The sequence below is a fragment of the Panthera pardus genome, unplaced genomic scaffold, assembly GCF_024362965.1.
Source record: "Panthera pardus isolate Hobbes unplaced genomic scaffold, ASM2436296v1 HiC_scaffold_2, whole genome shotgun sequence".
Taxonomy (NCBI): domain Eukaryota; kingdom Metazoa; phylum Chordata; class Mammalia; order Carnivora; family Felidae; genus Panthera; species Panthera pardus.
In genome coordinates this window covers 97,960,265-97,974,197 of record NW_026526765.1, presented here as the reverse complement: position 1 = coordinate 97,974,197, position 13,933 = coordinate 97,960,265, and the positions used below count along the sequence as shown (strand labels likewise).

The 13,933-nt window shown below is 42.9% G+C and overlaps 1 protein-coding gene across 4 annotated transcripts in view; it reads left to right on the top strand.

The window, feature by feature from the left end:
* The window catches only part of S100Z (S100 calcium binding protein Z), a 45,215-nt gene extending 32,758 nt beyond the window's left edge, over positions 1 to 12,457 (top strand). For 2 of the 4 annotated variants that reach the window (XM_019462968.2, XM_019462967.2), the window contains exons 2-3: positions 8,117 to 9,100; positions 12,276 to 12,457. In XM_019462968.2, the coding sequence (XP_019318513.1) occupies positions 8,867 to 9,100; positions 12,276 to 12,434 (393 nt within the window). In that variant the 5' untranslated portion in view covers positions 8,117 to 8,866 and the 3' untranslated portion in view covers positions 12,435 to 12,457. The remainder of the gene's footprint in view (positions 1 to 8,116; positions 9,101 to 12,275) is intronic. The other 2 variants (XM_019462969.2, XM_053907264.1) reach the window with 2 other exon arrangements.
* The last annotated feature ends 1,476 nt before the right edge of the window (positions 12,458 to 13,933 follow it).

Sequence of the window (13,933 nt, the reverse complement as noted above, 5' to 3'; positions counted from 1 at the left end):
TAGCTGAAGGCCTCTGTTCTTTGCCACATGGATCTCTCTGCATGGGGCTTGTTGGGTGTCCTCACAACGTGGTAACTGACTTCCCCAGAGCATGTGATCTAAGAGGAAGGAAAGCAGAAGTCACAATGTCTTTTATGCCCTAAGCTTTTTTTTTTTTTTTTTTTTTGAGAGAGAGAGAAAAAGAGAGTGCCTTTGAGTATGAGCGCAGTGCTCGAGGTAGGGGGAAGGAGCAGAGGGGGAGAGAGAGAGAGAGAGAGAGAGAGAGAGAGAGAATATCTCAAGCAGACTCCATGATCTCCAAGTTCAGCACGGAGCCTAACATGGGGCTCAATCTCACCACCCTGGGATCATGACCTGAGCAAAAATCAGGAGTCAAACTGAGCCACCCAGGCACCCCTTTTACGCCCTAGTCTTACAAGTCACACAATATCCTATTGGTAACACGGATCAGTGATGCTCAGTGTGGGAGGGGACGAACACCAAGGGGTGAATACAGGAGACAAAAATCATTTTGGTGCCATTGTGAAGACTGGCTACCAGTGGGACCTTGTTTCAGCATCCTGGCAGACAAGGACTGTGGTTTTGGCTGACATTGGAAGTGTAATTGTTGGGCTTCCTAATAGCTAGACAATAAACAAGCTGAGGTTCAGACCTGTGGAACAGATGCATGCCACTTGTCCAAACGCGTTCTATTCTACCTGCTTTTTTTTTCAGTCTAGTCGTTGTGACTGGCTAAGGTTCACATCAAGATTCACCCACCTCCAGGGCGCCTGAGTGGCTCAGTTGGTTAAGCGTCCGACTTCGGCTCAGGTCACGATCTCGCGGTATGTGAGTTCGAGCCCCGCGTCGGGCTCTGTGCTGACTGCTCAGAGCCTGGAGCCTGTTTCAGATTCTGTGTCTCCCTCTCTCTCTGACCCTCCCCCATTCATGCTCTGTCTCTCTCTGTCTCAAAAATAAATAAATGTTAAAAAAATTTTTTAAAAAAAAGATTCACCCACCTCCTTTGGCCCCAGAATAAATTTGGGCAACCAACAAGCGTTAATATTCTGCTTACCCATCATGTAGAGAACTCTGTTTTAATCTCTATTTGCCGTGAAAGAATTTCCTTAGCTATCTTCTCCTAGTAATTATTTCAGTGTTTAACAGCCTTCATTGTTGGGAAGATTCTTGTTCCCTTCACTATGTTTAAGCTGTTCTTTATCTGTGTGCAACAGTGACAAAAAGTCACAGCTTCTCTATCAGTAATCCTCCATATGCTCAGCGCCATTAAGTCACTTCTCTGGTGAAATAATTGCAGTATTAACTTTTTTTCTCATGCTGACAAAGGTGGGGATTATGTAGGTGTATATACGTATATGCACACTTTTTATTAAGGAAAGTTTCAAACATAGAGACTAAAAAAGTAGACTAAAGAACTGCCATGTACCCAGCTCCCAGCTTCACCGGTTAAAATGGACTCATGGCCAGTCTGGTTCAATGTCTTCTCTACCCACTTCCCACCAAACCATCTACCTCCCAGCCGCTGAATTATTTTGAAGCGAATTGTAAAAATCTTCTCATTTCATCTGGGGAAATAGGTGTTTGACTTGTAACAGAAAAAGGAAGATGTTATTTTTAAGTAATCTCTACACCCAGTGTGGGGCTTGAACTCACAACGTCGCAGTCAAGGGTCATATATTCCCCTGACTGAGCCAGCCAGCTGCTCCTAGAATTCCTCTTCTTTTTTACTGTTAGCTTTAGTCTTCAGGTAGAGGGCAAGATGACATATCTTGAATTCAGCAGGTATTCAGCAGATATGATACACCTTGAACTCAGGGATGTAGGAGAGAGCCTTAAAGGGAAAGAAAAGGGAAGAATCTTTCTGCAGTTCCTGGAGCAGAGACGGACTTTCCTGGCAGAAATGTGTGGCCAGTCTCCTAAGCCTATTTTGTTTCTGGGTTGTTGTTTGTTTGTTGGTTGGTTTGTTTGTTTTGGACCACAAGGGTGAGGAGAAATGTGCAGTCACAGCTCTCCTTGCGGTTCCTGGTTCCTCAAGGGACCCCTGCCCTTCACGTCATTGTCCTAATTGTTTTCAGAAGAATGAGAAACAGGACAGCCCCCCCACCCTCCACAGTGAACCCACATGGCGATCCTTAAACCAACTTTGGAATAAAAAACTTTGTCAAAGGAAAAGGAGTTCAAGGGCATTAATTTGAGGTTGTCCTTTTCCTCTCATGAAGAAGGAGGCCCATTTATGTACCTTATGGTTGGTTTGGTATTTAATAATGTATTTTTCAGTAATATTTGAGCATTTGTCCTGAATTATGTAATTTCTCACGGACTCTATCTAGCACTGGGAAAATATTTGCTGCTTAATAGTGTGTGTAAAAAGAGCTTTGCAAACTCGAAAGTGCCTGAGGAAAGTCAGTGGATAGTACAGCCAAAAATCTATATTTAGGTGGTTCAAATGCTTTGTCAACTCCATGATTTTTAAAACACTCCATTGCATTTTTTTAGTTATAAAAGTAAAAAGAGCTATTACTGAAGATTTAAAATTACCAAAACCAAGAATAACACATGTAGAAAAAAGGAAAAACCTCCTTCAAAAACTCCTATTAACATTTTTGCATAGTTCCTTTATCTTTTCTCTTGCATATATAAACAAATGACATAATCATTTTGAACCTAGAATTTTATATACTAAGTATTAAAATTCAACATTGCACCTTAAAAGACATTGCCTAATACGGAGATAGATTATAATTTTAGATATTATACAATTATAATTGATATTTAACTGAAAATACAATTTAACAGCAGCATTGAAACTTGTAAAAATCATCCATAATTCTATTAGATAACTATTAAAACTATTTGTATTTTCCTTCTCTTCTACATGTATGCAGATTTTTTCCATGATGCACACATATGGTTATTTTGCTACTGTCATTTATTGTGCTGGGAAAAATATTTTTGCATTTCTGTAGTTTTTCTTTTTTTTTTCTTTTTTCTGTTTTTTTTCTTTATTCTTTCTAATTCTAATTTTAAATGGCTGCATAATTTTATGTATTTCTTTATTTTTGTCAGACACACATGGGTTTGAACGTCAGCATGCTGTAATCTAGTTATGTGATTCTGGGAAAGTTTCTTTGACTAGCTTTATTGAGTTATAATGGAGCACATAATAAAGCACACATTTATTTTTTTAAAAAAAATTTTTTTTAACATTTATTTATTTTTGAGACAGAGAGAGACAGAGCATGAATGGGGGAGGGTCAGAGAGAGGGAGACACAGAATCTGAAACAGACTCCAGGCTCTGAGCTGTCAGCCCAGAGCCCGACGCGGGGCTCGAACTCACGGACCACAAGATCATGACCTGAGCCGAAGTCGGCCGCTTAACCGACTGAGCCACGCAGGCGCCCCTAAAGCACACATTTAAAAGGTATATTTGGATAAATTCTGACATGTGTACATCACCACGATCAAGACAATGACCATATCCATCACCCCCAAAAGTTTCCTCATGCTGCCTTGTAATCCCTCCCTCCCACACGCATGTAATCATAGATTTCATCCATGTCATAGCTATGAAAACGTCAGACCATTTGAATCAGGTTAAATAAAAAGACAAGGGGCGCCTGGGTGGCTCAGTCGGTTAAGTGTTCAACTTCAGCTCAGGTCATGATCTCACGGTTCGTCGGCTCGAGCCCGGCGTCAGGCTCTGTGCTGACAGCTTGGAGCCTGCAACCTGCCTCGGATTCTGTGTCTCCCTCCGTGCCCTACTCCTCACCCCCCCGCCCCACCCCCAGCTCACACTCTGTCTTTTGCTCTTTCTTAAAAATAAATAAATATTAAAAAAAAATTTTTTTTTAAAGGACAAAACTGGAAACTTTGCAAGGAGGCAGTTTGGCCTCCTGCATAACTCTGGCCTTGGCCCCAGAGGCAGAGCCTCCTAGGATTTTGTGGCAGGTTCAGCAGCCTGGGGGGCTGGGTGGTGTCCCAGTTAATATGATGGCCTATTTTTTTCACATATTTCCTTTCTTTTAGACTCCTGGGCCATGGCCCCACTTAAACCAACTCTCCTCTTTTTGCCTCCTACCTGTGGGTTTGTACTTTTTTCCTCCAAAATAGCCCTTACTTATAAACTCCCCCAGATCTGAAATTTCCATTTTTCTCATTCTTTGCACACCATCTTGGATGCACAATTATACCTTTTAGCCCTAAGAGTTATGACTCATGCCAGAGATTGAAAAGTAAAACTGTAATAATGAATAGAATATGTAAAGGGACTTAAACAGATGTGTCTTCCTTGCCCACCCTGGGATTTCATGTCACTTGTAAATTTGCGTTCCTAGCCAGACCGAGTCCTTTTGACATTATCTTTGTTTCTGAAAGGCTCCTGGAGGGTGGAGGCTGAGGCTGGCTTACATCACAGATAAGCCCGCTGAAGGGCCAAGAGTCTTACACAATTTCAAGCGCATTCTGGGAATGAGAGTGTTTCCAGATGCAGTCCTACAGCCTGACGCTAAGGGGCAGCATGTACCAAAAGAAATATCTAGGTCTGCTAAAACCAAGCAGAAGCCAAGTAGAAACCACCTTGTTTTCTGCAGAAACCAAGTAGAAACCACCTTGTTTTCCCAAGAGCAAAGAAGACAGAGGTCACATTCTCATCTCTCGAATCAGATTATAGCATGACAATTTTACATATATATTCTATTAAGAGTTTTGCCTGCCATCTGAATTCTCCAGGTAAATTCATTTGTGGTTGAATATGATTTAAATATACTACTGCTGAGACATACGTGCTCTGTAAGACTTAGTGCATTTATTAACTTTAGCAACTTAATCTGAAAGTATTTAATTCCAAATTCAAACTGCTTATATTATTTGAAATGACTATTTTCTGTCTCTCCCTTTGATGAAACAAAAGTTTTTTATATGAAGTAAAGGCAATCAAATCTTTAGACAATTAAACTAGACAAGCTGAAATCTTTGAAGATCTTAGTTTCCCACTATGGGTCCTTTGCTCATTAATCCATCCACCAGCAAAGATTTCTGAGCATTTCCCTCCTATTGTTGGAATTGGTGCTAACATTTCAGAGATGAACCAGATATCAAATCTGCCATCAAAGGACTCATTCATGGTCCGTAGAGTGGAGACTATATGAGCAGGCTCAAAAAAAAAGTGATTACAGGAATGTGTGCTAAATGAAATGATAAAAACGATAAAGAGATGCTCCAGTGGATAAGAAGACAGGTGGGCATCTACCCAAGGTGGGAGGTTCAAAGTTGGGAAAGCGCTGGAAAACTTCCAAGAGGAGATATTTGAACTGAGCTTCAAAGAATAGACACAATGAGCTTTCCAGAATGTGCCAAGGCAAGGAAGAATGAGAGCACAGCATTTTGGTCAGTTTTTAGGGAAGGTGGGACTTTTGACCGCACAGGGGTGAGGGCCGTGATTTGTGCTTTTGCTAAACTGGTCTGACAGCAGAATGGAAATGGGAATGGAGAACAGAAAGTAGAGAGAACAGAAAGGAAGCTACCTCTGTTTTGGTAATAGAGATCAAAATTATGAAGTCCCAAGGTGGGGAAGAATGGAGAGAAATGGGCGAGATCAACTGGTATTTAAAAATAGTGACAGAAGTGGCACATGGGTGGCTCAGTCGGTTAAGCGTCCGACTTCAGCTCAGGTCATGATCTTTCAGTTTGTGTGTTCAAGCCCCGCATCCGGCTCTGCAGTAACATCCGGGAGCCTTGAGCCTGCTTGGGATTCTGTGTCTCCCTCTCTATCTGCCCCTCCCCAGCTTGTGCTCTCTCTCTCTCTTGCTCACTCTCTCTCTCAAAAATAAATAAACATTAAAAACAAACAAACAAAAAAAATGCTTTCCTTGGGGGGAGAGGCAGGATCATGATGCTGAGAAGGGCAGACCCCCTTGCTTCAGCTCTCACCTCTGCCACAAGCTGTGTGATCCTGGGGTAGTTAGTTACCACAGTCTGTTTCCCCATCTGTATAAATGGGATAACGTAGTACCTACTTAACAGAAAGTATTACATGAGTTCAAATATGTGCCTGCCACATAGTAAGTGCTATGTATGTGTCAGCTGCTATTATCCTTACAGGAAAAAAAAATATATATATATATATATATATATATATATATATACACACACACACACAATTTATATTAGATACATATTATATATGTACCCTTACAAATAAATGTACATGATAGTCTCAACATGTGGTACACCTTGTTTTTTTCACTTAACGTATCTTAGAAATCTTTTTTTTAATTTTTTTTAGTGTTCATTTTTCAGAGAGAGAGAGACAGAGAGAGACACAGCATGATCGGGGGAGGGGCAGAGAGAGGGAGACACAGAATCCAAAGCAGGCTCCAGGCTCTGAGCTGTCAGCACAGAGCCTGATATGGGGCTTGAACCCACAAGCTGTGAGAGCATGACCTGAGGTGAAGCAGACACTTAACCAACTGAGCCACCCAGGTGCCCCTGGAAATCTTTTTATATCACTACATGGATCTATCCCAATCTTCACTAAAGTTGCATATTATTCCACTGGATGAATGTACCTACATATATTCAAATATTTATCAGGCATTTTGGTTACACCAGGCCCTGTGTAAATGTGACAGATAAACCTTGCCCTTGGTGCAAATCTTGTTATTTTTATTGGGGTTGTGTTGCATACATAGAATTCAGAAAACATTGGCAGCTTTTTTATTTTGGGTCTTCCTACACAAGAACATTGTAAGAAATGATTCTCACCTGAGTGTTGTCAAGTAATTTGTATCAGTTATTATAACATAATATAACATAATATATAATAATATATAATAATAATGCCATAGTATAACTAATACAAGTGATATATTATGTGCTTAAGTGCTTGCTTTTTTCTTTTTTTTAAATTTTTTTTAATGTTTATTTATTTTTGAGAGACAGAAAGAGAGAGGGAGACAGAGCACGAGCAGGGGAGGGGCAGAGAGAAAAAGACATACACACAGAATCCGAAGCAGGCTCCAGGCTCTGAGCTGTCAGCACAGAGCCCAACATGGGGTTGAACCCACAAACCGTGAGATCATGACCTGATCCGAAGTCAGACGCTTAACCAAGTCAGCCACCCAGGCACCCCTCACCCAGGAAAGTGTTAATGGAGAGGGACAAGGGTGGGGAATGGTGGAGAGAGAAATTTACTTTTATTTCATACTCTTGAGTATTGAAAATATTATGATTTTAGCACATGTGACATTCTTTTAATAATAAAACACTAATTTAAAAATATTTTTGAAAATTGGACTTTAGATATCTATTTAGTGAGAACCTCCCCGGGGGAGCTCCAGGGAGGTTTCAGTGGAGTGTGTGGGTGGTAAGAGGGAGGGGGATGGGCTGGCAGAGGCTCCCTCCCAACAGGCTTGTTGAAAGGAAATATAAATACTGCTTTTTATATAATTTAATTTCAGTCTTGAGAAGACAGGCAGTGTTTAAAAGCACAGTAGCCAATTTCTGGCTTTAGTTTTTCTTTTTTCTCTGAGTTTTCTGACTTGGAATCCTGCCTCACGTGGTTTCTTACAGACACAGCTGCTCTGGGCTTTTGTTCTTTCTCTTTCCTTCTTTGCTTCCTTGAAAGCGAGCGAGAGCAGGGGAGGAGCAGAGAGAGAGGATATGAAGCAGGCACCGCAGGCACCGTGCTCAGGGCAGAACCCACTTGGGGCTTAATCTCACACACCTTGAGATCATGACCTGAGCGGAAATCAAGAATCAGTTGCTTAACTGATTCAACCACCCAGGCACTCCTGGGATTTTTTTCGGTTTCAGTCCTTTGACTCGGTAATACATTCCTATAACTGAAAAAGTTAGATCAGCTGAAGATGTATAAATAAGAACTCTGATTCCCAGCCACTCTGTCCCACCCTCTTTCCCCTAACTCCTTATAGCTACCACTTCTATTTCTTATGCATCTTTTCAGCGACTCCTTGGGCAAATGCCAGTATATATGCATATATATTCGTGTAATTTGTGGGGTTTTTTCTTTTGTTACACAGCTGGGATTGCTTTGTTCCTTTCTAACTTGGCTTATGGAGAGCTTCCTCATTCTCTCTCTCTCCTTTTTTTTTACAGCTATACAAGCATCCATTGGATTCGTTTAACTAATCTGCTCTGTTTATTCCCTTGACCTTGCTCTTGGCCCTGCTAAGGAGTCTACAGGTTTGAACCAGTGTTTCTTCTTTTCTCCTCTATTTTTAAAGCTCTTCCCAGGCACCAACTTGCTAGCACCTGAATGTGAGTTCTACCCATATTCCCCACAGGGAGGGTACTGAAGGCTTCCTCTTTGCCTCTCATTGGCCTTCTCATCTAACGCTCACTGGGCGCCGGCCCTACCTTGAGGGCCCTCGGGGCAACAGAGCACACCTGTTCCTTCTGACGATTAAAAACAGACCCAGAGGCCCTTCCATTTGAACCTCTCCTTGCTGGTAATTTTTGTCTTCTGGGGAACAGGCGTGACTAGCTGGAACCCGGATTTAAAGAGTAGAGTTTAATGATAAACACCTGTTGCCGAGTTGTGCCCTGGGGGAACAGGTACGGAATTGGGTATTTTCTTCATCTTCTATTTATTTTTAATCTACGTTTGATTTATGTTTTTTAAATCTGTGTTTTAATATCGACCGAATTTGTGTCTGATTGCTAACTTGTGAACGCACTGGAACTGCTAGCTTTGGGGGGAGTGGAGATTGGGGAGGAGAAAACTCACCTGCACAGGTCTCCTCACAGCCTGCCCCAGATGCACAGACGCTTTAACTGAAGAGCATTACGGCCTAGTGAGCGTCCCCCGTGGCGCGGGAGGATTGGGGGAGGCAGCATTCTGTTCTCATGCATGGGTTGATGCTTCCCCATCTGCTTCTTTTCAACAAGTGTTTTTTCCCCCGAGTGTGGTGGCCAGTCCCTGGAAGTGATCAGGTTAACATGCCCACTCAGCTGGAGATTGCCATGAACATCATGATTAGAATCTTCCACCAGTACTCCTGCAAGGAAGGGGACAGATTCAAGCTCAACAAGGGGGAACTGAAAATGCTCCTGCAGCAAGAGCTCACGGAATTCCTCTCGGTGAGTGGCAGCTTACACATGCAAGGGTAACCCGTGCGTACGGTCTCCTACCACTCTGCCACAAACAGTGCGATTGATTTTGGTTTTTTTTTTTAATATTTATTTATTTTTGAGAGAAAGAGACAGAGAGAGAGCACTGGGGAGGGACAGAGACAGGGAGACCGAGGACCTGAAGCGGTCTCTGTGCTGACTGCAGTGAGCCCGATGCCGGGCTCGAACTCAGGAACCTTGAAATCATGACCGGATCCGAAGTCGGCAGCTCAACCAACTGAGCCCCCGAGGTGCCCCTAAACAGTGCAGTTTGCACTGAGATTCAAAAGCCAGGCAAGCAAACGGTAGAGGCCTTGGTTTTCTGTGTACTGTCAATTCCTGAACAACACAGGTTTAGGCTGCGTGGGTCCTCTTCTCTGTGGATCTTTTACAGTGCAATACTGTAAGTGTATTTTCTCTTACGATTTTCTTTTTTTTTTTAATTTTTTTTAATTTTTATTTTAAAAAACAATTTTTTTAACGTTTATTTATTTTTGAGACAGGGAGAGACAGCATGAACGGGGGAGGGTCAGAGAGAGAGGGAGACACAGAATTTGAAAGAGGCTCCAGGCTCTGAGCCATCAGCACAGAGCCCGACGCGGGGCTTGAACTCACGGACCGCGAGATCATGACCTGAGCCGAAGTCGGCCACTTAACCGACCCAGCCACCCAGGCGCCCCTCTTACGATTATCTGAATAACGTTTCTCTCCTCTAGCTCTCTTATTGTAAGAGTACAGCATATAATACCTATCGCATACAAAATATGTGTTAATCTACTGTTGATGTTATCAGTAAGCCTCCTGTCCTCAGCAGGCTATTAGCAGTGAAGCGTTTGGGAGGTCACAACTTTCTGAGGAGTCGAAAGTTGCGCACAGATTTTCATGTCTTTAGGAGGGGTGGGCCTCCCTAACCCCTGTGTTGCTGGAGAGTCGGCTGGATGTAGGCATGAACCCTTCTCCATATCGCCTGTGGCTAGGGTTTCCCAGGGTTGTAAATGATATTTAGGCTTTCCTCAATTATTCAACATTCCTGGGCAGCAAAGAAGCAGCTAGTTTTACCAGGAGTTTTGGTTATAACTAGTGGCCCTAGTTACCCCTGGGGCTTTGTCTAGTTGTCTATAAAATTAATACTGTGTATTATGCCAGAAATGAAGCCTGGGGGACTTCACGCTGTGGTGACAAATACTTAGCTTTGTCAGGAAGCAGAGGCTGATTCTGCGTGACAGAAAGGGTGTGTCTGGCCAGTGATCAGTTGGGTAGCAAAGAGATTCACATCTCAAAATAGCCAGGAGTTAATAAATCTACACGTAAATAAAGGCTTACAATGAAGTGTTTGGGGGCTCTTCCCTTCTGAGGAAAACTTTACTCTGATGTTTATGGGGCTGCCTTGAATTGACTGGAGCACAACATGCTGCCCTGGTGTGATGTTATTTGTCCAAACCCTGTATTAAGACTCTAGTGTTTGTAATCACAACACTCTTTTCTCCTCCGCCCTCTTTAGGAAAACCTTAAAGTCAAATTTTTTTCAGGGGCACCTGGGTGGCTCAGCCGGTTAAGTCAGCTCAGGTCATGATCTCACGGTTTACGAGTTTGAGCCCCACATCGGGCTCTGTGCTAACAGCTCAGAGCCCGGAAGCTGCTTCAGATTCTGTGTCTCTTTCTCTCTCTGCCCCTCCCCTACTCTCTCTCTGTCTTTCTGTCTCTGTCTCTCTCAAAAATAAATAAACATTAAAAAAATTTTTTAAAATACTTTTTCAAGTAATCTCTATGCCCAGTGTGGGGTTTGAACTCATGACCCTGAGATCAAGAGCCACATGCTCTACTGACTGAGCCAGCCACGCACCCCTAAAGTAAAAAAAATTTAACATAGTAATTCTTTAAAAACAATTTTTTTAAGTTTATTTATTTATTTTGAGAGAGATGGAGACAGCCCGAGGTGGGGAAAGGCAGAGAGAGAGAGAGAGAGAGAGAGAGAGAGAGAGAGAGAGAGAGAGAATCCCAAGCAGCCTCCTTGCTGCCAGCCTAGAGACTGACTTGGGTTTGAACTCTCCAAATCATGAGATCATGACCTGAGTCAAAACCAAGAATCAGACGCTTCACTGACTGAGCCACCGAGGCGCCCCTAACACTGTAATTCTTCACAGTATACCTTTTTAGTGATTTTAGGAGTCCCCAGGAACTTAAAAAAATTTTTTTTCAAATTCTGGTCCCACCTTGTGTTCCACACTGACGATGCAGAGACAGACTGCTTGGGATTCTCTCTCTCTCCCTCTGTCTCTGCCCCTCCCCTGCTCTCTCTCCTCTCTCTCTCTCTTTCTCTCTCTCTCTCAAAAGAAATAAATAAACTTAAAATTTTTTCTCATCAACTACCAATCATAGGACAAGTGAGTGCTTCCTAGTCCCACCCTTTCTGGACCCTGACCCCTCTATGGGCTCCTTGTTGTACTTTGCGCCCCTAACATGCAGTCCTCCTTACAAGATGTTTACTTTATCAGGTGCCTCTTTTGTGTGTGTCTGTCAAGTGTTGTGCTAAGTAAGGCTGTCAGATAAAATATTGTACTTCCCACGCAGTATTTGGGACATACTTACAAAATTACTTATCGTTCATCTGAAATTCACATTTAACTGGCTATCCTATACTTTTATTTACTAAATCTAGCAGCCTGGTGTTGAAGTACGCCCCAACTTTGTGGGGAGATATTTTCCTCATTTTATAGATAAGGAAATTAAAAAATGTTAAGTGGTTTGCTCACCGTCGCATTGTTGGTCAATTGTAGAGCCACTTACTATCCCCTTTTGGCTTTAAAGCCTGCTTTGTTCCATGTCTCCTGTTCTGGCCCTCAACCTTTGAAGTTGCGTAAATGCATTTTCAGGATCAACAGCTCACTCTGATGCTGTTTGCTCTTCTCGGTGTGAATTATATGGCCTGAGCCAGAATTATATGGCCAGAATTATATGGCCCTGGGGCAGAAGGCTAGACTCATTTAGAATCAGTGCTTGCTTTAAATCTACCTGCAAATGGGCTCTTGGAAATTGCCCTTAGATTCTGAAATGGAAATTACAACTTTAGTGTAAATAAAAGGACAATGCAATTTCATTATGAACCTCAAAGCCTGGGAGTTAGTAACGTTCTCTTTCCTTTTAGTGCCAGAAGGATCCCCAGTTGGTTGATAAGATAATGCAGGACCTGGATGCCAATAAGGACAACGAAGTGGATTTTAATGAATTCGTGGTCATGGTGGCAGCTCTGACAGTTGCTTGTAACGATTACTTTGTGGAACAACTGAAGAAGAAAGGAAAGTAAAGATAAGTAGTAAGCTGACCTAAGGGCAGAAATCTATCCATAGTTATTTGCTTCCTGTTCATCTGCAGTCTTCAGACCTATAGTTATAGTAATGCCATTAATAGAAATAATATACATATAACTAATTGCTAGCATTATTAAATGGTGTGTACCTGAATATATTGGTTTAAATATTCCAAATCTTATAGGCCCTGCTCGAAATCTTCCTGTCCCATTAAGGATGTTGTATGCCTTTTGTGTCAAAGAGCAAGCGTCACAAAATTTCACCACTTCCAAATGAGACGAAAGCTTAGCACACTTCTAAGAGACACTTCTCACCCTGAAATTGTATCTGGAACTTCTTATCCCATGAATGAAAAGAGGTGGCTCTCCCACCCTCTGGTGATTCTGCTTCACATGGAAGAAGCTGCGCAGGTCTGTAAGCAGAAAGGCTATTAAACAGAAGGGCTGGCTTTGTCAGTGAGATAGGTCAGGAGAGGGCGCCATATTCAGAGCTAGGTATTCAAGCCACAAGAGCTGAAGCCAGCAGCTCTTGAAGGCTGGTGTGTAAGTACCTTCCTTTGCTCCTTGGGTCCCCTAATTCTGGGGCACGTATTTTACACCACTTCCCAGGGCTTCCCCTGGGGCTAAGCTTCAGTTGCCTGCCCTGGGAGGCTGGCTTCATGTCACATCTTCTCTGGCCTACCTCCTTTTCTTTGTCTCACTACACACGCCCACCCTGTGTCTCTGCCCCTCTCAAATAACTGACTCGCATGCAAATCCTTGGCTCACCATCTGCTCGGGGGAACCTAGACTGTGGCAGATCCCTCGGAGAATTTTAGAAAGAAAACGGTGGGTTGTGCATGGAAACATTTACCCTGGCTGCTGTTTGAAGAAAGGGCTATAGAGAGGGCCAGTGTGGAAGAGAGAGACTAGTTAGGAGGCCGTTCTTTGTTCTGAGTGAGAGACGATGGTGTCCCAGGCCAGGATTCGAGCAATGGAGATCAATTTGTTAAGTGTTTTGGATGTGGGAGTGATAGGACGTGCCAATGGACTGGTGAGGAAGGGGCAGAAAAGAGAGCACCGCAGGGCAATAGAGCACTCACTGCTCTTGCCTATCCTATGAATGTTCTCCCTTTCTTCCATTTTGGTAGGGCCCTGATTTGTGTGGGCTAGTAATCAATGTTCCCAGCTAAAAAAGCTGTATTTCCCAGTCTCCCTTGCAGCTGAGGTGGAGCTTGTAACACAGTTCTGGACAATGGGACTCAAGCAGAAGTCTCCTGGGAATTTTGCTATTTCCATACAGGTTCTACACCTTCACCTTGGTAATTCGTTCCTTGTCTTTCCGTTGGAATGTAGATGTGAGGCTGGAAGTGAGGCTGCCAGCTTGCAACCATGAGGATAGTGAAGAAAAAGATAAAAGGAGTCGGGACATTGTTGTCATTGAGGAGGCACTGCACAGCCCTGGTCTGCCTGTCTCTGGTCCTCCTATTGTGTGGAAAAAGAATGACTGTTCTCTG